General features: G+C 36.0%; 1 protein-coding gene and 2 non-coding genes across 3 annotated transcripts; 2 read left to right on the top strand and 1 right to left on the bottom strand.

Annotated features, from left to right (window-relative positions):
• Positions 1 to 9816: 9816 nt before the first annotated feature.
• Positions 9817 to 11894, top strand: LOC134655045 (general odorant-binding protein 1-like). Its single transcript, XM_063510502.1, has 3 exons — positions 9817 to 9967; positions 10790 to 10970; positions 11703 to 11894. Exons 1-3 carry the CDS (start codon positions 9845 to 9847, stop codon positions 11888 to 11890), a joined length of 492 nt encoding a protein of 163 aa, XP_063366572.1. The 5' UTR covers positions 9817 to 9844; the 3' UTR covers positions 11891 to 11894.
• Positions 11895 to 13982: 2088 nt separating this feature from the next.
• Positions 13983 to 14054, top strand: Trnaa-ugc (transfer RNA alanine (anticodon UGC)). The gene has a single exon. It is a non-coding gene; the product is annotated as a tRNA-Ala (tRNA).
• A 323-nt stretch (positions 14055 to 14377) lies between these two features.
• On the bottom strand, positions 14378 to 14449 carry Trnaw-cca (transfer RNA tryptophan (anticodon CCA)). The gene has a single exon. It is a non-coding gene; the product is annotated as a tRNA-Trp (tRNA).
• Positions 14450 to 26957: the final 12508 nt, after the last annotated feature.

Genomic DNA, 26957 nt, shown 5'->3' with positions numbered 1-26957 from the left:
TAATGTAAGAAAAAATTGGGGCACCCTTTCATCCGGCGCCGAGCTAGCTCCCATTTTTAGGGTTCCGTAGCCAATTGCAAAAAACGGAACCCTTATAGATTCGTCATGTCTGTCTGTCTGTCTGTCTGTCCGTCCGTCCGTATGTCACAGCCACTTTTTTCCGAAACTATAAGACCTATACTATACTGTTGAAACTTGGTAAGTAGATGTATTCTACGTATCTTAAATATTTTATAATTATTTTTGACATTTTTATTTTTTATATTCTTAATTAATTTGACTGATTTGTACTTTACGGTTTACTCATTTCTATTTTATAGAAAGTGGTCGTTTTATATTATATTACTGTTTTATTTTTTAGATTATTATTATTGATATTGTGTTGTGACGATCTTTTTGTGAATGCATTTTATTTTGACATGTAAAATTTAATGTACATTTTCAATAAGAAATAAATGAATCTAATCTAATCTAATCTAAATCTAATCTATTCTGTGAACCGCATTAAGATTTTCATACAAAAATAGAAAAAATAATTTGTTTGGTGGTTCCCCATACTTAGAACTGAAACTCAAAAAAAATTTTTTCATCAAACCCATACGTGTGGGGTATTTATGGATAGGTCTTCAAAAATAATATTGAGGTTTCTAATATCATTTTTTTCTAAACTGAATAGTTTGTGCGAGAGACACTTCCAAAGTGGTAAAATGTGTCCCCCCCCCCCTGTAACTTCTAAAATAAGAGAATGATAAAACTAAGAAAAATATATGTTGTACATTATCATGCAAACTTCCACCGAAAATTGGTTTGAACGAGATCTAGTATGTAGTTTTTTTTTAATACGTCATAAATCCCCTAAATACGGAACCCTTCATGGGCGAGTCCGACTCGCACTTGGCCGCTTTTTTATCTGTAAATGTGTGTATGTGGGTAGATATTTTTAGTTAATTTTAATTTTGTAGGTATTATTTCAGGATTTTTTTTTAAATTCTGTATATTGGAATTCCGAATAGGTAATCTTATTTTGCAAACTTTACCCTAAATTTTATCTTGACAGGTAAGCAGGTAGAGTCTGTCCCATTTGCATTCCTCCATTGACCTTTAAAGCCTCTAACCGTATCTTTAGATCGACGCAAATTAATCGAACCCATTGCCATTAGTGACTCCGCCGACCGCACAAGAACATCGCTTTTACATAGAAAGTGTTGAGCAGTAGGCCGACTTTATGTGACGGACTAGAGACTGAAGGCCTACCGCGAACCACGTTCGACGTGTTGCCTCCCTGTCACACTTACGTACGAAATTACAAGTGCAACAGAGATGCAACACGTCGTACGTGGTTCGCGGTAGCCCCTCTGACCTATCTAACGTTGCTCGACTACGAGTACCTACGCCAACAACTCAACAAGATTATGTCCTCGGACATTATAGCTCTTTAGCTATAGATCGATTCTTGTTCCTAATATGCCTCCGCGCCCCAGTTATAACCAAAGGTCGGCAAGGGTGAGTTATTTACCTTATAATGTGACGTAAGGCATGTCAAATTATTAGGTAAATAGCTCACCCTCGCCGACTTTTGTTTATAACATTAATTGTACCTAAAAAGGAAACCGCCTGCAAATTACAATTATAGCACCATTTGTACGAATTGTACGTATTTACCGTATTGAAAGAGTTCAAATTCAAATCTTACAATCATCGCTTCTGTAAAACAACCCTAAATCTACCTAATAATTCGTTATCGCAATAACTACCTATTGCACAATGTTGAACGATGCTTAAAGCATAGGTAGTTTGAGGAATTATACCCACCCAAACACGTAATTTTCCCTTACTTGAGATTTTGTGAAAAATGTGTAAAGTTGTGTTACTGCTTTAGTTATACATTGTATGTAGCTTATCGCTCTTTGTGCACATTATAGCTGTTTAAGTTAATTACAAAGATATCTTGACGGTGTGCGCGCTAGTAAATGGCCTCTCGTTTCTGCCGACATGCCTTAAAGGTTTAAATGGTTTTAATACTTTTAATGCCATTTTGATAAGTGATACAAATACGAAATTTTGCGAATTTTTAACGTTTCATTAAGGAGCCATATAAAAGATATGCTGAAACACTGGCATCTAAATAGTTGAGCTATAAAAATGTTCCTCGTATATATGTAGAACATTGTCATGAGCAGACATAGAAGTTTTTGTAGCAAAAACAAGTGTTTGAGAAAATTAATCTGTTATTGATAACTTCGATAAGTCATAGATTAATATTTAAAAGATGTAACTTAAACTTGCTGAAGGTAAGTTACCGAGAAATGTCATTAATGCGGTAGGTACCTAATTTCTTTATTAAATATATTTGTACCTGTAAATTAAAACGTAAACCGTAGTAAAGAATAGAAAACTACCAATTTATTAAAAGCGAAGAAGATATCGAAAGTGTTGTGTATTTCGCGGTAGCTAATCTTCTTATAAAATGTAATAAAAATATATCGTTAAGATAACATCGATAACTGACATGTCGATCACTTTATTTTGTCAACCACTTTATTTTGCCATAAAAACTTCTAAAGTGTCATTCAATAGAACTTGCTAACTATGTAAACAAAAGTTACTAGTAATTTGTCATTCAGTGACAATTTTAGTATGGCGGTTTGTTTACATAGTTAGCAAGTTCTATTGAATGACATTTTATGTCTGGTCATGAGTAAGGGAGTGTTTTATTTTGTAACTTCTCTAACTTAACCCATCCTTACCTAAAAGTTGGAACACTCAGCAAAATACCAAACCTCATTTAGGGTTCCGTACCTCAAAAGGAAAAAACGGAACCCTTATAGGATCACTCCTGCGTCCGTCTGTCCGTCCGTCTGTCCGTCTGTCACAGCCTATTTTCTCCGAAACTACTATACCAATTAAGTTGAAATTTGGCACACATATGTAAGTTTGTGACCGAAAGACGGACATGTAACGTAAACAAATGAATTTTAAATATGGAGGCCACTTTTGGGGGGGTAAAAGAGCAAATTAAAAAATAAAGTTTTTCAAAACTATATCGTGTTACATATCAAATGAAAGAACTCATTTTAAGAGTCTCAAATATATATTTTTTATAATTTTAAAATAAATAGTTTAGCAGTTATTCAAGAAAAAAGGCAAAAAATGACCACCCCCCCCCTCCCCTTTATCTCCGAAACTACAAGCTCAAGGTCTAAAATTTTGAGAAAAATACACTAAATAGTTCTTTACCTATAGATGACAGGAAAACCTATTAGAAATGTGCAGTCAAGCGTGAGTCGGACTGTACTTAGTTTTTGATCCGACCCCTACGGGTTTTTTAAAGACATTTTACTCACTTTTCATTAAAAAAACATATAGTTAAAAATTGTGTAATAATGTACGGAACCCTTAGAACTCGAGTCCGACTCGCACTTGGCCGGTTTTTAAACTCCGAATAGGCTTTCTATGTTTTATAAAAATTAAAACAAAACTACATAATATATAGCATTTTGCGATAAAATCAAAACTCCCTACACACCACATTACAAATGACTTTTACTGATCAACAGTTTAATCTATACCTGTTTTATTTAAAAATATGTTGTTTATACAATTAATATACAAATCCGTTTAAGTTTCAGCGGGCAATATGTCGTGTGTCGGGTTAAGCGCAGACTTAATTGGCGGAGGCGGAGAAATATGAGCGCAGGCGCAAGGTCACAGGGCTGCCACAGAACTTTTAAAGTTATCATTATTTCAATTTTAAAATCCGTTATAAATTAACTTTTTGACGTGTCAAAGGTCATAACGTGTCAAATGTAGAAGAATGTATCGTATGGAGATTAAAACACACTGTACATTAATTAACTAGTTTATAATCTAAATCTAGAGGTATATTTTTCCAAGTATGTATTGGCTAGATATTACCTAATCATAAACATACCCCTTTGTTTGACTTCTTGATTATCATTAATTGTGAGTGAGGAGCGAGAAAAACTAGTGCCCACGCCAATTACTGGGATTAGTTGCCAAGCGGACCCCAGGCTCCCATGAGCCGTGGCAAAATGCCGGGACAACGCGAGGAAGATGATGTGAGTGAGGAGCGAGAAATAAATTCCATACAAATTTTTGTGTAATTTTTTAATACCTACACATCTAATTTTGCCAAAATATTTTGTATAATTCTATACCTACCTACTTAATGTTAATATCCGGAGAGGAAATTGGGGACTATGTTAATATTTTAATATGGAAAAGCGGTCATGTGCCATCGTCCACTCGTCTTAATCAGAGGCAGCCCTGGCAGGTGAGATGCGTTTGCGCAGAGCAGCACCATACGTGCGCATAGGCCGCTATTAGATCGAACGATACGAATTCAAAATTCATAATCTTTTTACGAGTCTCAAAGGCTTTTTCATAAATTACTTTTGCATCAAGCTATGCTATTAAGCTTAGAAACAAATTAAAAGTGAAAATTCACTGTCTTGGGTGGGACTTGGACCCACGACCACCGGATCGCTAGCCCCGTGCTACCATCTGAGCTACCAAGACCTTACCCAATACAGCGAATATTTCCACCATATATGAGCCTTAGGGAGGCCCTAGCGATATCTACCGTAAGAGTGTTAATACTTCTTAAACGGCTACCGGAGTTCCATCATATTGGTGTTCAGGTGGTGTATGGCAGACATTGTCATCTGTCCAGCATGGGACACTCAGAACTACGAGTATTTAGTTACAACATCCATGCAAAAATACCAATGTATTCCCAAAAGAACCTCAGTAATGTAATCGCATTGCTCTTGCCCACCCATAAGGCGCAGGATGCAGGCTAATTGCACAACTCGCTAATACCACTCTTAATCTCGGACTCGTGATTATGTTCGAGTTTGAACTGAACCAAACTATAGGGGTTTGGTTCAGGTAGGAAGATACCGGACGCCACAAGTAAGATTAAAACAACTTTGGATCTTTTGATTTGGTTGCAGTTACCTCATTGTGGCTGAGAACAACAAACTAGAATAAACAGAAATCTGACTAGACAAAAGTGACGTGTATTTATTGTATTGTACCGTGAGCGACTAAACTGAGGGCCTACCGCGAACCACGTTCGACGTGTTGCCTCTCTATCGCACTTGTAAAATCGTGCGTAAGTGTGACAAGGAGGCAACATGTCGAACGTGGTTCGCGGTAGGCCCTCTGTACCGCGCGCAGCGTGACAATGTCATAGATTGTATTTTGTATCATAACTAGCGACCCGCCCCGGTTTCACACGGGTTAATAAATTACACATAAACCTTCCTCTTGAATCACTCTATCTATTTAAGAGCCCATCAATGTGCACACTAGCGCCACTGCTAAATAATCGTGATTATTTAAATTTAACGAAAGATATTTTTAAATAAAAAAGAGGCCGCTTCGTACTGTATCTTACATTAAAGTACCTTTTGAATACATCAAACTAGTTTTTATGTTCCTGAATTCGTCGATCTATGAACTCGAAACAAAAACGGCCGTTTTAACTTTGGACGCATATATTGACGAATCCAGCAATATAAAAACTAGTTTGATGTAAAATATGTAGACACAAACCACATACCAGCACGTAATAATCTAATTTTCCGTGATACCATCACTTAACCATACAGTCCATACATCTCCCATCTGACCCGTGTGAACTTGTTCTTCGCGCGAAAATTACCCCGCGAATTAAATATGGCCGACCGAGAACTACCATGTATTTGCTAATTATAATGTTTATAAGTTTGCTTATAATGTATCCTTGTGATGAGTCCCTGAGGCCTTTATAAAGGATTTATTTCAAATCGAATTTTGAATGAAAGGAAAACAAGAAGGATCCAAATTCAAAACTGCATAATAACTGGGGGACTCGGGAGGGTATTGTTGATATAGTTAGCTACAGTTTTTTTAATGATTAAAACAGAAATATACCAATTTTACTCAGAACTCAATTCAGCAGTCGTATAATGTGTTGTGTTAGATCATTGTGTGAGTAGCCTGCTTAAGTCTTAAACTACCAAGAGATGGCGTTTGCGTGCATGCAGCGCGCGTTCCCATGCGCCGGCGCACGACCGGCTGATTATGCGAGGCTTAACTGTTGCTACAGTTAAGCCTCGTTAAGTAGAGATTAACTAGCAGGTTTATTTGTGTAAATGAAAATGAGTAAGTAAGTATCTGCTACCTTTAATAAAATCTTCAGTTGTTTAACAAACCAGAACCCATTTATCAAAATGTAGGCTATCATCTTATGTTCTTCATAAACAGTTCCAGTTCACCAAATATCACATCACGTGAACCAAATTCACGACTTACAAGTATAAACAATGAAATTGGTACCTACACAAATAGTTTTTAATCATGACGAAATTACAGGCAGTAGACTAACCATTCACAAAACTCGGCCTTTGTTAAATTTTGTCTCTTTCTAACAAAACAGAAATATCAAAATGGATAGGGACAAACGATTATCAACATTTTGACAAACGTTCATAAATGAAAAAGGAAAAAAAATCGATTACATCGACCGGTCCCACTCTCAGGCCAACCATGGGAAACCATCACGTAGTTGATAAATTGATTAACATTATTCCGTTACGCGTCGTTTTCGATGCGCCAGCAATTCACACATTTAGGGGTCTGAATTAAGGTACCATCCGGATTCAGACTGTGTACGCCAGTATTACTGCAGCAGTAATGCAGGCAGCAGTAATGCTGTCTAGGTACACACAGCTGCAAATGTACATACCAACGTCATGTATGGAGTTCATGATGATTGAACACGGGTAGGTACCTTTGCATTTTTGCAGCTGTTTGTAGTTGTGCCTATCTGTAAAATGTTCAATACTTGATTTTTGAGCAAAACACATTTTGTCTCAAACGATAGCAAAATCATTTAACATAATTTGGTTGGCGGCCCGCCGGTAAGTAATACTGGTGTGCAAAATACGATTAATTAATAATTACCATTTTCTTAAATCAACCAAGTTCAGAAAACCTTTAAATTACACTTCATCAAACAAAAAAAAAACGGGTAATGTTGGGGTAATTATCGAATTACACTTAATTAAGGGCAGCGATAAATACCCGATCATCGAAACTGGTTACAAGAAATTGTGATTTACTCATACATTTAATTATCCTACTGTTATATACATGCCAATCTGGTAATGATCTTACAAAGGATGCCGACTGACGAAGATTGTGCGAAGTTGAAGAGAAAAATGTCGAAATATATCTAAATTAGTATGCAACCGCGATAAATGATAAGATAAAAAAGAAAGCATAAAGACGGTCCCTATATTTTACTCAAAACATTACTCTTTTTAAAATATTACATCACAATAAATAAATCAATCGACTTAATTATGTATGTACTTTTTATGCATACGCAAATAATATAATCTAGGTTTATTTGTATATTAAATGGAAACCAGTTAAACCACTAATGCGTTTGTTTTATTACAATACGAGTATATGGCCAGTAACAAAGAAGAAGTTATATAATGCTATGTTAAATTCCGGTAATAATTTACCTCCCGGTTGATTACCTATTACTCCTATTAGGCTATTACTATTACCATATTCAAAACGGTAGGGAATCGATTTGTTTTAATAGCTATGCAAAAAGAAATGCTTTAGATTTCGTTTAACGCCTAGTGGATACGTATGTGCGCATATTGTCTGTATAAATATTGAGCTATTTTATTTCATCAGGCGCTTTTATTCAATATCTTCGTTATTATTTACCCAAATAATAGAGTTTAAATAGGTACACAGTAAGATTTATACTATGTTATTATTTATTGTTTAAAGAGATCTGGTAATTGAATGTTAGTATAAAAAAACCTTGCATAAATGCAACCGGCACAATTGTTTATTCAATGAAAAATGCAAAGTCATGGGAAAAAAATAATGATGCACCCATGCACCTGACATGAGCCTTGAAAAGCACATCCTTTCATTACTAATGCAACCTGGTCATTCATTACTCTTACGGTACATACATACATAATTATATATTTGCATTCTTAAACGGGCAATTTTTTCTTGTCACGTGTAGATGTAGACTATGTAACATACCTATACATAGAGTCCATTTAAGCTAACTTTGCACCAACTAGAATAAAAATAGAAAAAAATAAGGGAGTGTCATTATAAGCATCATCTAAGTATTAGAAAATAGAAAACCATTGCAAGTCAACAAAATTCTATTTGTACTTTTGGAGGTGGTTTGTTATAATATGTAAATACATATTATAACAAACCACCTCCAAAATACATAGGTACGTAAAAACGTACCTATGTATTTAGTTTAGTTAGCAGTGGGAGGGTTGGAACATTAATTGCATGTAATAATACGCAAGTAAGTATAACGGGTTATACTCTTAATTACGTTATTATTTTGCGGATTAGCAAAGTAATAATTTTGTTTTGGTTGACATACATAATCATAATTATAGCCCCGCCTCTCTACTTTGTTATAGCGCTTAGCATGTGTTTAGCACTTTGTTAAACACACTTAAGACCGCCCCTTGTGAGCACAGATAATAGCACACATTATGGTTGTGTTAGTTCGTAGTTGGGTGACCACAAAGTAGTAAAAGATAGTGAGACAATTTTTTGCTGGGAGAAAAATAGTAAGTACTTAAATTATTATATCAGAGATATCAAAATGGTAATCTTTCTGCTTTTGTAGAATAGAATAGAATAGAATATATTTATTTGCTTGAATACGTAACAATCAGATCTTATACTAAAATAGTTAGACACAGTATTCAGTCGACACTATATCAACATGCAAAATATTTACAAAATTGTACATTAAGGTACTAAATCACTAATTTATGACATGCAATCATTAAAACAAAATAATAATAAAACAATGTCATTGAAAATAAAATTAAAGTATAAAAGTATTATGGTAGAATTAGTCAAAAGTAAAAGTTAATTACATATATCAAATACAAATCGGCAATTGTCATTTTAAACATTATAATTTAAAATTTAAATAATCCTTAACACTATAAAAACAATGTTCATGTAGCCATTCAGTCAATTTTACTTTAAATACCGTCCCATTTAACTTTCTGAGCTCTTTAGGGAGGTTGTTGAATATTACAACACACATATTAAATGCATTTCTCCTACAAATATCAGACGTACAGGCTGGCTGGTATAGTAGATGTTGGTACTGAGCCCGGAGTTCTCTTGCGAACATTTCCTCGCGCTTTATAAAGTACTCCGGGTGCTTTATTGTGAAAAGACATACTTTCAAAATATACATACAGGCTAGGGGGAGAATATGAAACTTTTGGAAAAGAGGTCTGCACGTGTCATCAAATTTAACGCCACCCATTGCTCGTATACAATATTTCTGGATCACAAATGCCCTCTGGACGTCAACAGAATTACCCCACAGTAGCAGGCCGTAATTAAGGGTAGATGATACATATCCGTGGTAAGCTGCTAACGCGGCCTGAGTGGAAATCGAATTTTTAAGATTTCTTAGAGCAAAAACAAATCGCGCTAGTTTAGAACATACTGCGTCGATATGATATTTCCAGTTTAAGTGTTCATCAATAATCAAACCTAAGAACCATTTTTAGGGTTCCGTGCCTCAAAAGGAATAACGGAACCCATATAGGATCACTTTGTTGTCCGTCCGTCTGTCCGTCCGTCTGTCCCTTTATCTAAACGCGTTGATTGATTATATGTATCAGAATTAAAATCTTAATTTTATTTCATCAACATTATTCCTTTTTTTTTTGGTTACCCTACCCCACCCGCTGGCACACGTATATATTCATTGAACTCCGCAAAAACCCCACAACCAATCATGTCGCCCTTAGCCCGGCTGGTGCTGTCGCTGGCAGCGCTTGCGCTCGCGCACGCCACCGTGGAGGTGATGAAGGACGTCACTCTTGGCTTCGGAGAGGCGCTCAAGCAGTGCAGAGAGAGTGTAAGTTCTATCAATGGATCAGAGACCCCAAAAATTAAGTATAATGATCCTTCATTATCATTGGGTGGAGTGGGTCATTATCAGAGTTCTGGGTCGTCACTCTTCGCCTCGAAGAGCCTCAGGGTTTTGGTTTTTTTTAGTAGCGTTTGACAGACTGTTTTGATGGATAGACGCTTTTTGGGTGGTTTCAGTGAATTACGGCGAGGTAATGATTTATTCTTCCAGAACCTGTTCATTCAGAAAGTCAGTATCCCACGTTACTACGCATGGAAATCTGGGGGGCTCACCGCGAACTTCGAAATCGAAATTCTTGTAGGCATCTTTTTCTATCAGAATGCGTGATTCCCTGATGTGGCGTGTATATATAGTCCTCCATGTCGTCTCCGACAACGGCGACCTTTACAAATTCCTCTGATGAGCAAGTAGGTATATTATGGCTCGCAAAACCAACTTAGTTTTAAATTTCCGATCGCACTGTACACAATAAAGCTGCCCTTGGTCATTATATGTGTATGCGTAAGAAGGCTTAGGTCGAAACTTCCGTTGAAGGCGCTTTTGGTCCAGGTTTTCAAGTCGAGCATCTTCAAAAGTAGCTACACCTTCTCTTAGCTTATTGCGCCATTCTGACCTCTTAACCGCAAGCTCCTCCCAGCGCTCAGAATTCAGATGGGATGTCGCAAGCTTTGAAATGGCGCTTCAGAACGTTTTATCTCAGAAACTGTCCCTCGTGGCTACGCTACTGTGGCATGTAATTATGTTATGAAAAGAATATTGGATACACTAATAATATTTATTCCTTTATTCACTAAATTTTGTTCACAGTCCGGCCTGACAGAAGAGAAGATGGAGGAATTCTTCCACTTCTGGCGTGACGACTTCAAGTTCGAGCACCGGGAGCTCGGCTGTGCCATCCAGTGCATGTCCAGGCACTTCAACCTGCTCACCGATGGAGAGAGGATGCATCATGAGAACACAGACAAGTTCATCAAGTCTTTCCCTAACGGTAATAAAAAAATTAAACACCAGGGGCCCGTTTCTCAAAAGCTTGTAACTTTTATTACAAGTGGAAGTCCCTTTTTAACAAAAGCTGTCAAAAAGTGACATCTGCTTGTATTACAAATTACAAGCTTCTAGTCAGTGCTGTGGAAAATACTGTAGCTGCGCAACGTTGCGTCGAGCAGCAGCCATAGAGTTCGGGAGAGATCGGGAGGCTCCCTGGCCTCTCTTATGGTCCAGTAGTTCATCCAATCCAGCCACTTTACTGCTCATGTCTATGTAAAAATAATAACAAAAAAATTAGATTTATAAAAAGAATAATTACAAAAAAAAAGCGAAAGTGAAATCCTTAATAGAACAAATACTTATTCTCCTTCTCTCTAAAACGATTAACTAACTAGTTTTCCTAGGGCCACTTGCGCAACCCAGGCTTAGCCACCAACTCGGAATTAACCGGTTAAACTCGGAGTTTTTACAATTTAACCCTGTGTTAACGGTTAACTCAGAGGTAGTTGGCTAACCCTGGATCGCGCAAGTGGCCCTTACCAAAGCTAACGTTTAATATCGACACGTGTAATTCTGACTCTGACTTTCTATTAATCTGTAATGCATTTATTATTGTTGTGACAGTTTTATTATATTTTATATTGATTATATTGTGCACCATAAGTATAATTGTATTTCCATGCATTTAAGTATGTTTTATTGAAAATAAACTGATTGATTGATTGATTAACAGGTGAGGTGTTGTCCAAACAAATGGTAGCCCTGATCCACTCCTGCGAGCAAAAGTTTGATGACATGGAGGACCACTGCTGGCGAATCCTGCGCATCGCCGAGTGCTTCAAAAGCAGCTGCCAGGAGCGCGGCATAGCGCCATCTATGGAGATGATGATGGCTGAGTTTATTATGGAGTCTGAGTCTTAAAACTCATCTTGAGTTTTAAGTCTTTGCATGAAACGACAGTTGTCTTAACTTAACTTCAAACACAGGTAAATCCATTTGACCCTCTCAGCTCTACCCTATTCTGAATACTACCTTTTCTGAATACCAAAGTCGCATAATCTGACAGATGGATTTACCTGAGTTTGAAGTTAAACGACTCTTTAAAACTTAGTACCATTCAAGTTCTGACAATGTAAGTGTTTTTATATCTCAGATACTAGATTGACAGTTTGATTACTAAACTAACAACCCAATCATTCTGCTTTTGTACTAATTTTATACTAAAATAACAATCGAATGCCAAATGTAATTTTAGTACCTGAGATAAGTCAAAACAAGATTTAGTAAGTACCTAGTAGTATTTGAACGTTGTCAAAATTATTGTGATAAATTATTTATTTTTAAAATTTTGATATGCGTTGACAGAATAGTTATTTTATTTTATTGGCTGTTAAGGTAAATTATATTTTAATTATAATTAATTCGAATACATTTTGTTCATATATTTTGTTGAAACATTAAGATGAAAAATCTCATCCAACTTAAAAATATGTAAAGAAAAGCAACTGCGAAGGTTTATTCACGACTACATACAATGCCTAGCCTATTGGAGTTTGATCATATGTAATACCTATTATTTAGGTATTATTTTATTATTTAAATGTAATTTGCATGAGGCAATGCTACTAGTTTTATTCTTCTAATAGTATTGCCAGGCATTTGAGCAATACTATTATTAATATTTTACTTTTATTAGTGTTAATATTTAATGAATAAAGCGTATTTTTCTGCGCAATGACACGGCTATGACTTGGTACCTACTGTTAGTTGTAAGTTATCTATTGAGAGATAGATAAAATTAAAAGTATTTATATTAATGTTCATTGTTGTTTCATTTTACTGTTTTACGAATACATAATTTTTAAATCGCGGGGCTTTAAATGCTGTATACAGTGTGAAAGTCCAATACGGGCAATAAATTAAACCAGATCTAGAATTTACCCGTCTAATCATGAATTAAGAAGTTTTTTTAAGTTACACTTAATTATGACCCCGTAATTATTATTTTTCACATGTACCGAGCAGCAATGTACTGCAAACATTAAGAAACATAATATGGCATGACATTACGAGATAAGAGCTTTCTATTGTTGTTAACAAGTGTTGACAGTTACTTTAAAAAGCTCGTATTCCGTAACTTGTGTGGTGTATTACAATGCGGGCCGAATTATTTTGTATGGTTAAAATTTTCATTGCATTTCTAAGTCAAATCTATCTCAATATACTTTTTAGGTCCTATGTTAACCACCGTTTAAATATTCGCCCGTATTCGATTTACACACTGTATAACTTTTTATTTATTTTTAATTTACCTCCAATTCCTTCATCTGGAATTTAATTACTTACATTACATTTTTATGCCTGATTTTTTATTAAATAAGAATTAATCGATACCTACCGAACTTCAAAATCAATAAAATAATTTAACTATATATTTTTTTTAAATATATTTTAGCTGGTCAAATATCGTTTAAAACTTTAATGAAATATAATTATGATACAAAACCTACATAAATAACTAATTGTTTTTATATTTATTCAAGATTAATTTTTTTATCTTAGATGCAATAGGGTATTTGACACATGTTGAATTCTATATCTAAATCTAGTTATATAGATAGAAAATGAGCAATTTATCACAATACATTGGAAATTTAAAAAATATATGGGAATAATAAAAAAAATACAAGGCCTTAAAGTAAAAAAAAAAATATTTATTAACTTCCAAATAGGAAAAGAATAATGATACCATTCGATTTATATTTAATTTAAAAAAATATTGTATAGCAACCATACACATAAACGCAATATCTCACATATTTTAAGACAATGGGTCCCATACAGACATTTGATCCTCAAAACAAACCTGATCGACTGATACCATTCTTTAAAAAATTGTCAAATACCCTATTCTTTTAGTTTTTATTTTTATTTTGATATATTTCTGACAATAAGGATTTTTATTGAAAACATTATCCGAATTCAACCATCAAATTCGTGAGATAATTCCGTAGGGGATGTAGCTCAGTGGTAGAGCGTTCGCTTTGCATGTGAAAGGCCCCGGGTTCGATCCCCGGCATCTCCAACTTTTGTTTTTCATTTTTTTTTAATTATTTCTTCAAATTAATCAAATTAGACTTCAGCAATATTATTTATTTATTTATCGCCTATTATAGAGATTATTTTAATCGAATCACATTTTAAAATATAAATAAAATGAAGAAAAAATGTTAAATGGATAATATAAATTTCAATTTAATTTAATAATCTAAAAACGAATAAATTAAAATCAACTTATTCATAATTTTATTAAATAGTTTAAAAATAACTGAAACTGCAAGATGAATTAGGAAAATATTAAGAAATTAAAAAGAAAATTATAAATTAAAAAGGAAAAAAACAGTTCTTTGACCCCGACGTGATTTGAACACGCAACCTTCTGATCTGGAGTCAGACGCGCTACCGTTGCGCCACGGAGTCGTTGGGTTCTGAGTTGAATTTAGTTATCAGTTTACTAGACTTGTACACTAGCGCCTAGTGGAAATTTTCTAAGTTGTAAATGTAAGCCAACTAAGGCAAATTCACAATTTACCAATATTAACATTATCAATTACATTGTTTTTCCGTTCAACTTAATGTCCTGAATTATAAATAATTGAATATTTAATTAGATTTTTTTTTACTTTAATTAATAATTTTTTATTTACAAAATACATCATAAAATATGATTAAATTAATCAATTAAAGTTAATTACAAAAACACACACCTTAAAAAAATATTAATTCTACACTTAACCTAAAATAACCCCCCCTGCATCGTACCTGGCTCAAAGGTCCCCATAATGCCTGCAGCATTCCCCCGCTGAACTGCTATGGAGACCTGTTGGACCAAGTACGACCCAGAACGAGGATCACCACCCCTCTCCCGCAAACGCCGGCCTAAATCCCTAAATAATTGGCGGGCTTCCCTACCCCACGGCCCCGTGGTCTCTACAGCCACCGGCACAAAATCGTACCGTACCGTACCGTATCGTAATCGTATATTTAATTAAATTTTAAATATTAGTAGGTAGTATTTTTAAACGAATTATATTATTCTTAATAATGTACTTCGGCTCTTAGGTTTAATATGCTTTTTTTAATTATTTTCAAATTATATTTGTTTACTCAGGTTATCGTAAATATATATTTTATTTCTTTTAATTATAATATGTAGATATTGTAGATCCTATATGTGCCTCCGAGATGAATTTTGTCATTCTGTGTAAACTGCACATAAATCAGTTTACAGGTATTGTTTCTTTGTAAGTACCTATAGTATTTTATTTTGTAGTTTCACCAACTACTTTCACTGACTAACATAAATAAATAACTAATAGCGCCAGCGGTGAAAAGATAATAGACTTAGAAATATACGAGTAAGTATTATGTACGTATAAATAGGTGTAAAAGCGAAACAGAATAGGATATGGTTTTCCAAGTATTTTGTTTACCTTATTGTAGTTGGATGTTATAAATTCCAAGCCATAACAGATGTTACGAGTACCTACTATAGAATGGTCATTAATGCTCGTAGTGTAGGACGCAAGCTGTTTGTTTATTTACTTGAAGAAAATATGGATATATGTAGCATTTAGGTGAGTATGAATGAAGTACCTACACTACAAAATTTATTTATTTGGAGTATACATTTTTTTTTAATTATGGGCTAATAATTACAAAAGGACCTAAGAACCATCAGCTAAAAAGATATGCCGTTTAAAAAAACTAAAAATGTGCATAGTATCACTACATAGTATAAAACAAAGTCGCTTCCCGCTGTCTATCTGTCCCTATGTATGGTTAGAACTTTAAAACTACGCAACGGACTTTGATGCAGTTTTTTTAATTGATAGAAAAATTCAAGAGGAAGGTTTATGTATAATTTGTTAATCCGTGCGAAGCCGGCGGGGCGGGTCGCTAGTTTAAAATACAACCACAAACAAATTTTAATTTAATTTATACCGCGCGAAATCAATAAAAAATACAAATAGCATTAATTGAAACATGCATGTCGTCTTATTGTCGTCTGAATTTCAGTTTTCACGTTTATTATGTAATTCGTTACGGAACGCAAAACACAGCGTTGTTATATTAAATTAATCATGTAAACAATATTAAAGATATGTTTTATGAGATTCAGTCATTATTTCTTTATAGAAAAAATAATCGGTAAGAAGCACAGTGCGCCCAAAGCACTGGCTGAAATAAAACTGCGTATTTATTTATAAAAAATATATAAAAAAAGTATAGTAAATAATGTAAAAAAAGATACAGTAATTTTACGGAAAGAAGTGTGACATTCCCAAATTACAACTAATTTTTAAGATTCTTTAATACCAAATGGAGTTTTTCAAATATCTACTACTTCTAGCCATGTCTACTGCAATACCTTTACACCCATTGGCTAAAAACCAAGATCCCATCATCACCATCTGGGATCCCAATGTTAAAGCACTGCGTTCTATCTTCACATACCCTCATCCGGGCTACTGGCGGCCGCTGACTCCTGCGCAGTTGAAGGAACACGAAGTTGAGCATCACCTGCTGCCACCTATCATGTATACACTCAAGGTACAACCCTCTTATAATCAAGGACATTATCCAGTGAACTGTTATTTTGCGTATTCTGGGACGAATATAGTGAAGACTTGTGCATAAATACAACAAATATAAATATGTATTAATAATATTTAAAAATATAAATACGTGTAACATTCACCCATTATTTCTCTATACAAACTTAGTGGCAATTTCATGATACAACAAGTTACAAAATAATGTCATATCTTACTTAGGTATGTATTTAATATCTGTTAGTCTTAAGATTGTTATGTCAAATAAATTATTTTCATTTTATTTCATTTCATTTCAAAGTGAATGTTTGTGAATAATGGGTCTCGTAGTTATGGACTTGTTCTCATATTATCAAGGTGTAGGAATAGGTAGTGCCATTTCGGGTGAATTACCTTAAACATTATACTTAACATGGATAAGACTCGGGATTCCCGGACTCATACTTTTTCACAGATTTTTTTATAATATAATGTATCGCAAATCGCATGCGATTATCGGTGGCGCTAGTAGATGCCATTTTGAGTGTCCTCGCGATAGTCTCAGATCGCGGTGTGTTGTTTGCGGCTTGGAAAGACCCGCCCGCATCGCGCTTGCGCAGTGCACTCCGAATTTGCCTTAAACAACCGCTAGTAGGGGTATATTTTCCTATTATATAATATACACATGTATAATATAACAATCTATGGATCTACGGAATCTGAAAATAAATAACTTTATTTTTATTTTATTTTTATTTTTTTATAATATGTAATAAAAAAAAACGGTAATGTGTTTAATGTAAAATGTATAGAACAAGTCACTACTATACTAGATTCTGTCCGTGACTGCGTTTTACGGCCCGAACCTTCCCCCTTGGTAAAAGTCGTATCAAAACCAGTTTGAAATGTAACATGTTTTTAATTCTGAATCGGTCCTTTTGGCACTGGTCACTTTTTGTTTTGTATGTGCCACTTTTCAGTTTACACTGCTCTATTTAAGGTTATGTTATTGTTGTCAATATGAGTGTAGGTACTGATAATCCTTTCGATAACACACATTAGCCGGAGCAATGAGGCAATACCCGCACGTGTGATGGGGCGGGTTTTTCCTACGTTAATGTTAACTATTGTGTTTATACTTACATGATAGGTACTTACTTAGTAGAAACTGCAGAAACATTGGTAGACGCCTTGTAAGTTCTAAGCTACTCTGCCCTAGTAGCACGGTCGAATTTTTATCATTTATCACCATGCCTGTCACGTTCTAACAACTATGTAATTGCGAAAGTGACGGGCATAGTGATAGTCGATAAAAATGGAACCGTGCTGAGCCCGCTGCACCAACTAGCGCAAGCGACATATTGTGGAGTCTTGAAAACACTGGGGCCTATCGTTGGTCGCGAGAAGCATAGATTTATATATCAAACTATACTATACAATATACTGTATAATATATTATAGTACATATTATATTGATGTAATATTATGTGACAATGTAGCCTCCGAACGGACATAAAATTGTTAATTATACCTATTCCTTGAAACGATTCAAAATTCCAAACAAGAGATTACTTTAAAACACAATAAGGAAAATACTAACAGATTATTTTTCGTATAATCAATTATATCCGTTTGAATACTATGAAAGTTAGTATTTTTCACATAGCTTGGTACGGTGACAGCCGTCATCTCCATATTTTGCATTTTAAGGTTATAAATTACTTATTTCAGTGTATTTCTATTTTGATTTAATGACCGCTGTAGATAATCTAATTTATATGTTGGAAACAACCCTAAATGGATACTTGTTAATGGATACTAACAATATTAGTGCTTACTTAATGCATTTTCATATCATACATTTTCACAGAAAGAAAAACATTAGATAAGTACTTAGCTCCAGTAATAAAATAACAAGGAAAACATAACAAAAATAAGAAGTTAATCAACTATGTTTTATATGACATCCGCTTAGTATGACGTGTTTTTCACTTCCCTTCGATGTCATTATAAGCGGATTCTACTGCCTATATGTAATTAATTTACATAATGTATCCAATAGATAGACTAAGTGTGGATGAGTTTATATTCAAAAAAATTGGTTATGCATGTCGGATGGCCCTGATGAGAAAGACAGTTGTTATTAGAGAGTGCCCAATGGCATGGCATGAAGTCCGCTTTTTTTACGTTACCCATATTTTCAGCTCGCCCGTTCAGTGCAGTAGGTGCAGTCAGTGTCGGCCCGAGCCCTTGATCAGGGTAGAGCGAAATCGGGTTTTGGCGCCCTTCGTTGAAGTTTTCAAGCGTATTTTCCACCCAAACTCGCGTCTTTTAACTTTTTTTACAGTACATATGGGGCTACTTTTCCGCACTAGTGCGTAAAATAGCACTTTTCGTGCGTATGTCGAAACTTTAAAGTGCCATATGTACTGTAAAACGTTGTTCGATACACGTGCGAATAGGTAATTCGCAACTCGTGTCGATTTAAAACACTCCCTTCGGTCGTGTTTTAATTTATCGCCACTCGTTTCGAATTTCCTCTTTTTCGCACTTGTATCGAAAATAACTATTTTCTCATTTGTCATTTTGGCGCCCCCTTGCCATCCGGCGCCTAGAGCGGCCGCTCCACTCGCTCTACCCTAGATCCGGCCCTGGGTGCAGTCACACTCCGTGATTGTTACGCCATTTAGGGTTCTAGCTAAATTGCACATTGCATAGCGTAAGTATGGAACAACCAATTTAATAGGATCCTAAATGGCGTAACAATCCCGTGTGGTGACTGTACTTAAAGGTTCCGTAACACAGGCGCGTTTTCCGGGCGGAGCGTGAGCGTATTATATGTAAAAGCGGCGCGCCCTGCCCTAGTAGCACGGTCGCATTTTTATCATTTATCACCATGCCTGTCACGTTCTAACAAGTATGTAAGTGCGAAAGTGACGGGCTTAGTGATAGTCGATAAAAATGGAACCGTGCTGAGCCCGCTGCCCGGAAAACGCGCCTGTGTGACGTAATCTTAAGGCGAACAAATGTGTTTTTATTTATTTAACACATTAAGTTTAGTGCCAGCACGAGCTACGCGCTACGAGCATAGCCGATAACACGGGACGGGAAAAACAGTATGTAGCGAAAAGCGCCTACGAACAGTGCACTCCCCTAGTGAGTGGCTGGCAGTTAATGTATTAATCTATAGCTCTCCATAACGGAAGTCGCTGGTGTCCTGCTCGATTATGTCCGCGGTGACCGCGACCCTCACAAGTCACCGGCTCACCGGGTTATCCCGCCATGACGCATTTGTTTTGATGATTTATCAAATTAAATTTATCCAGAATTCAAATCATCAATAATCGCTGTTCAAGGAGTCAAAGCTACATGTACCCACATTGTACCTAATAGTCACTTTGTAGAGCCCGTCTAAACAAGCCCACTGATTATCAGTCCGCCGGACGGCATCAGCCTATCAGTTAGAACAAAAAGTTGACAGTTCCGAACAACTGACAGTGCGATATCGTCCGGCGGACTGGTAATCAGTGGGCCCCATAAGATAGGATGAGGACTACGTCTGTATGAAAAGGCGATTACGCGTGGGCCCTCCACTTTCGCTTAAAAAGGCCCGTCCAGGGACAATCAAGTGGAATTGGCGAGCCAATGTGCTTCAATATCATTTTAGCGTCCACAGTCACAATTAAATTGTTAATTTAATCAGATTGAGCGAAAAACTGTTCCGTCGTCCTATCAACCAATGAAAGCAACTCCACGAATGCGGGCCCTGTGGCATGCGTTTTGGAAATCGTCCGCACCCCGCACGCGGGGCCTATCGACAATGAAACTGAATGTATCATCGACTGCATCTTATTATCTCTTTGTACTTAAGTATATGAAGCTCGTGTTAGTAATAAATGTTACGTTGTGTAACCTGTGGATAACCTCGCTCGGGATCTCAGATGTCATAGATTATCATACATTCTAAAGATCTTACCGAGATTGAAATATATAGGTATCAATTTTTATCTTACTGTATTGGAAATTTCATCCGTTAGTCATTAGAGCAATTTTCAAGAACTGATTTTTAAGTATTGCTTGTTATACCTACAGCTAGTATTTGAAAGGAGAGAAGGTAGGAAAGTATGAATTCATTGGCTTTTGACACTGTCGATTTTAGTTGGCAAATGATATGAAATGTTGATCCAAAATTTCATAATTTAAAGTCCTTAGTTAGTATGTACCTATACTACTACCATACCACCACATACCATAGGTGAGCTTTTTTATGGTATTCGAGGCATTTCACGTATGTATTTAAAAACACGGTGACTACTGAGCCCATACCATGAGTCACTGACAGTGTCAAAACTGACATTTACGCTATCGAGAACGTAATTTACTCTCTATACATCTCGTTTGCACTAATATGCGAGTACGAGCGAGATGTATAGAAAGTAAATTACGTTCTCGACGGCGTTTATGTCAGTGCCAAACTGATGGTAGGTAGCCGTACTTGACTAGGTACTTTTTAATTTATTAGAATTAATAGGTAATTTTGACATGTAGGTAAATGTACATCTCATTTACCTACATGTCAAACAAAAATACAAAATATTCAAATATAAAATAAAAATTAAGTTATTAATTTAATTAACCATTAATTTTCACTAACATACGCGGGAGTGTTAAAGTCCTCTATAATTAAGTATTTGCCCTTTGTTTGATCCGTGCTAAAACGCAACAACCTAAAATGAGATAGGTACATATATGGCTGAAAAGCCAGTCAAAAAGCATTTCCACCATAAAACACCAATAAATTGAGTGAAAACCCACTGATCTAATTCCTGGAAAATGCGGGCAACGACACGTGTTTGGCATCTAATATAAGAAGCGAGCGACGCGTTTGTCGATCAGTTTACAAACAGACTTAGAATCGGTTGGACCAGACCGTCCGTCGCCATTAAAACATTCGCTTTTATATGACTCATATCATAGTTTCATAGTCCGTAGATTGTGGTTAAAACTTGCCATAAAACATGCGCGTTGTGTTTATATTTCTGCTCCTCGGGTGCGCTTACGGCGCGCCTAAAGACAGACATGGGTCAGATTTCAGTAGGAAAGATAAAGAAAACTGTGCAACAGGCGTTGGTTGTGGAGTGGGTTCCAGCGGACAGTTAATTAGTGAATCGGATCACGGACAGAAAGCTTTTAACTCAGAGTTGCAGGATAATGCAGCTATAGGAGCTGGTGGACAGTTACAAGATGATACAGCGACGGAGTTTCAGAAAACTGCTAAAGATTCAGAAGATAAAGACCAGCTTTTAGAAGCGCTTTTATCCAGCGATTATGTGTTTGAGGATCAAGAAACGCTAGCAGACGAAACGCAGGTTCAAGTTCCAAATAATAAAAAAATACAGGATTCGAGACATAGTCGCAAACGCATCGTAGTAGCATCGCCGCCGCCGTGTAAACGCCGTCCGGGGGTGCTGTGCCGCTCAGATGTTTACGAGTTCGTGCTGTATGGGGACAACGCTCGCACCAGTCGGTAGCTGACACCCCATGTGTGCTGTGGTTGGAAGATGTTATTAGAACAAATTTCTACTTAGTTATTCAGTGGAATATGCAGAATATAAGGGAATCAATGGTGAAACTAGTCTAGTGAAGCATATAGCGAAGTAGAAGTATATAGTGTCTAGTGAAATAAAGGAATAATGAATATATTCACCGCCTTAGCTTGGGCGTGATACGAATTGACACTCCGGGCACCTCTCCTGAATTTCCTTCCGAGTGTTATCGTTCGTCGTGTTCATAAGAGGCTATGACTATGAATATCCAATGCTCGTGTTGTGTGTGTGGGTACAGTAGGTACAGTCTATATCAAAAGTAGCGGATATGGTACAGAGTCCTTATTTTTGAAATCTTTGGCAGCAGGTATGCAATAATATGCTGCGGATTGTACCGGGATAAAGGGGTTTTTTTAAGTGTTAAATATCCAGTGTGTCCCACGTTGTGCTTGTAGAACTTGTGATAATAATAAGGACATATTAAATACATAGGTACTTAAAAATTATGGGGAAATTGTTATTCGTTTTAGGGTTTCATATTAACGATTCGATTTTAATGTGAAAGACTGATTATCAAATTATTATACATTGTATTTATTTTTTATATTCCAACGTCTACATAAGACATACCTAAGTAAGTAATTTATATAAACAATATTCGCCGTAAAGATTCTGTTGTTTTGTTTTTGAACAGGAAAAATATACCTATATTAATTGTTATTTTTCATTTATTTGTAACATTTATCAGCATGTATGTAAAATAATAATGATAAGAATATGTTAACGTTTTACTTAAAATAGGTACCTAAATCAGTTTTCATTTTATTTTTATATTTTCCACTCCCACGCCCAACCCACGCCTACTGGCTCGTATAGCGCCTGATTAAAACAACATAGCAACGCACTGCTATAATGAAAATGAATATTCAAGATAATGATTAAGTAGATGTCCCAAATCATTATCTCCCAATTGCACAAACGTCTCCGTTCCTTTATCTACACACGATTGTTGGCTAATAATCATGTTAACGACTCTGCTGATTGTATTTTTGACCCCATGACCCGGATATGGTGCGGTGGGGTGAATCATAATGGAGCCTTGTGAAATTATATCCTTGTAATTTATTCTTAAATTTGGGTACTGGGAAACCCTAAGTATAATTTGGTACCTACAGTAAAAACCGGTGAGAATGCATGTCGCATCAAACGACACTAATCGTATCACGCACCCGTCATGGGTTCCGTAGCTTCATAGGTAGTACCTTGATAGTACTATCACTGTATAAGTGTATAGGTACGATGTACGATGGCATCCAAATTCCCCGTACAAACAATAAAGTGCAGGTAGGTAGGTTAGCTATTAGGTAAATATTAAGCAGGTACTTACATGATAATATATAGATAGTAGCTACCTACCTGATATCCTGTAGCCTGTAGTTTCCTAAAAAAAAATATTGTGACTATGAGTACTATGACATACGAACGAACGGACAGGGTTATAACCGCGAAAATCGAAGTTCGTCGCTGTCACTCTAATTACGTCTTAATAAGAGTAAAAGAGAAAGATCCCCGCAATTTACGAATTTCGGTTTTCGCGGTAGACCCCAGATCTGATGGACTTGACGATACTTGCCAAAAGTTGTACACATTGCTGCAAAAATGCATACCAACCCACTTTATGAATGAACTCCATTCTAATATTATTTTTATAGTCGTCTTTTGCAGCTTGCAGTAGGTACATTACATTAACAAACGCCGATGATCCGTACCGTAGCAATTCAATGTTATGATACTTATGATCATCCTTCGTACAGTTGACAAAATTGCATTTGCACTGATCAATTTCTGAAACAATTTCTATGACGAATCAGTGCACGATATATTTCGCCGACGTACGCCGCCGAATTTCGATTCATATATTTATTTTATCAGTCGTCTCAACAAATTTCTAATCACGTCTGGACTATAAATAAATAAAATAGGATATGGCGCGGGCTCACTTTCTAACCACATTACATATAGTCCATCAACCAAATCTTGTCAGTAGCAATGTAAAGCAAACTAAAGTAGGGCAACACTCAAAGAGCAGTATTGCGCTAAGAAAAGCAGCAATGTACATCGAACCAACAGATTTTTTTTTCCGCTGAGCGCGCCCTGCGTACGTCAATTCAAATTGTCACTCGCGGTTTATTGAAAAAAATTGAAACATGGACGGACAATTTAAAAGCGATGTTAAAACAATGTTAATCAAAATGATGAACAAATTTGAAGATATCAAAAACAACTGCTTATATTCTCTTTGTTCCCTATCTATGTCTTCTAAGTTTACTAAAATAAAATCATATCAAAATGCAGATAATTAGATAGTGCATATATTTGTTATTTACAACAGGGCTTGTTAACGTTACCAATTCACATTATAAAGTAACGTTACTTAACGTTAAAATCATAAAAATACCTTATTACCGGTAGTAAATGGTAACGATACTTGATAACTTAACATTATTATAACGTTAGCTAGTTAACGTTAATTTTACCGGTAATTTTACTTTTTATTGCAGGGCTTGTTAACGTTACCCAATTCACATTATAAACTAACGTTACCAAACTAACGTTAACACTATCATTCTTTAAGCTGATATTTGCTTGTAATTTCATACACAATTTTAAGGCCAGTAGACCTTATTGACCATAAATACGGCAGGGCTTCTGTCAAATTGAAATAGAATCAGTCAAAATACATTAAAGATAATTATGTACTCTCAACTCAACTTTAATTCTAGTAGTTAGAGTTCATAGTCTTTTGTCATTATTCTTTATGTTTATCAAATGAAAGAGGTGGTATTCTACTTGTTTAAGATCTTTGTCCAATATGCATTGCGTCTCACTCTCTCATTAAGCAAAATGTGAGACGCAAATACACAATGGACCGAGATTGGACAGATAAAATACCACCCGGCTGTGTCGGAATATATTTGCCAAAATAAGAAGGTTGCAAAACGTCATAAATTAGTTTTTTAAATATGATGGTATAGCTAATTCGTTACTTGGTCGGTTTATATTAGGTACAGGCGTCTTTGATATAATATTGGCAAGGTGCGAAGTCGGTGGAGGGGGAAGTGGCGCTGATCGTCACAAACACAGGTAATCTTATGGAATGTCCGCCATTAGTACTAGCGGCAGCCGCTTGAACTAATTTTACTCCATAAGATTTAACGTAGAAAGTCCGCCAAAATGAGGGCCGCACCAGTCGTGCACCTAGCGAATACGTATATAATTACTGTCATCATCTGTATTTATTTTATTTCTTTAACCCCTTATTCATAAACGCGCTACAAACTTCAATTAGCTAATAATAGTAATAATCGTTTGTCCTTATCTGTCACTTTAACTTATGTATTTGTAAGTAAGGGATAAACATAATTGAACTAAATCAGGCCCGTAAAGTTTATGAATAAAGTGGTTAATCTTTATTGCACAAAAGAAAAACCTTATAGTTAGTGTCCGACCGAAACATGATTTTTTGCCGAAACCGAAACCGAAACCGAATGTTCGGCTTTGGCTCTAGTTTCGGCCGAAACCGAAACCGAAACCGAAACTTTTGTAGACTTGTTAAAATCGTTGAAAAAATGTCATAAAACCGCTTTTACACACATATTATGGGGCTGTCAACACACAATGTCCTTGAAATTGATGTTACTTAAGCAGGTTTTTATGAAAATTACTAGAGTTAGACCAAGATAATTCTGCAACGATTTTGATAAGTTGATAACACACGCAGTGCAAGTGTTATTTTAAACGTCAAAACTTCTATGAAATTATGACGTATAAATAACATTTGCACTAGTTGCACTGCGTATGCTATCAAAATCATTGCAGAATTTTCTTGGTCTAACTCTATTCATTCACCAGTCAAGCTAACATGTAGACACAGGGTCAATCAAAAACGCGAGCGCAGCGAGCGCGAAATTTTTTGTTAACAATATCGCAAGGCCGGGTACCGATCTTCACCTGGGCCGAAAAGTCCGAAGTGCCCCATTGAGGCGAACTTTCATGCGAAGTCAAAGCCCTAGCCGTGCTTAAGGCTTCAGAATAAGTAGTTGAGCACAGACTCCAACCAATGTCCATTGGATTCAAAAGCGAGACCGCAGGCCGAGCATGGCGCAGCGAGGCCAAAGGCTAAGCTGAAGTAGAGGACATGTGGAACACAAACCAATGGTAAATTGAGGTAAAAAGTGAGGCTAGTTTTCTTATTATTATCTTGCCCAGGGACCAGTAACATGCGACAGTGCTATCTCATTCACTTATGTATTGACAGCCTCTTAAGACTGCGTCAACCGTCCAGTGGCGCCCTCATTAGTGGAAATGTGTTTTATAATAAACCAATTAATGTCTGTACCTAATTATACATGAATCAGTATATGTAGGTATTAATATTGTTGTCCTACTTATTCCCCAACTTTTGGTCTTTGTCCGAAGTACCATTTCGTAAGTTTCGGCCCGGCCGAAAGGTTCGGCCGTTTTTTGGCCGAAACCGAAACTACAGCCGAAACATGATTTTTTGGCCGAAACTGGCCGAAACCGAAACCGAAACCGAACCTTCGGTCGGACACTACTTATAGTACAAGAGGCGGACTTAATGCCATAAGGCATTCTCTACCAGTTAACGATGGCTTGTCCTCCGGGCCATTTGATCGATGACCTCCTTTGATTATTTATTTTTAATGTACGCCAAAATCCAGACAGGAACTTCGATTTTGACATTTACCACAGTAATGCAGTCGGTAGCAATGTCGCGCTTCAAAATTGCTGCAGTCGACTGCATTGCTGTAGAAAACGTGAAAAAGG

The sequence above is a fragment of the Cydia amplana genome, chromosome 16, assembly GCF_948474715.1.
Source record: "Cydia amplana chromosome 16, ilCydAmpl1.1, whole genome shotgun sequence".
NCBI lineage: Eukaryota > Metazoa > Arthropoda > Insecta > Lepidoptera > Tortricidae > Cydia > Cydia amplana.
The sequence above is the reverse complement of the archived record's forward strand: the minus strand, read 5'-3'. Positions and strand labels throughout refer to the sequence as shown.

Coding starts and splice junctions, on each gene's coding strand:
- LOC134655045 (XM_063510502.1), top strand. CDS start 9,845: ATGTCGCCCTTAGCCCGGCTGGTGCTGTCGCTGGCAGCGCTTGCGCTC. Junction 9,968..10,789: donor TCAAGCAGTGCAGAGAGAGT/GTAAGTTCTATC, acceptor TTTTGTTCACAG/TCCGGCCTGACAGAAGAGAA. Junction 10,971..11,702: donor CATCAAGTCTTTCCCTAACG/GTAATAAAAAAA, acceptor ATTGATTAACAG/GTGAGGTGTTGTCCAAACAA.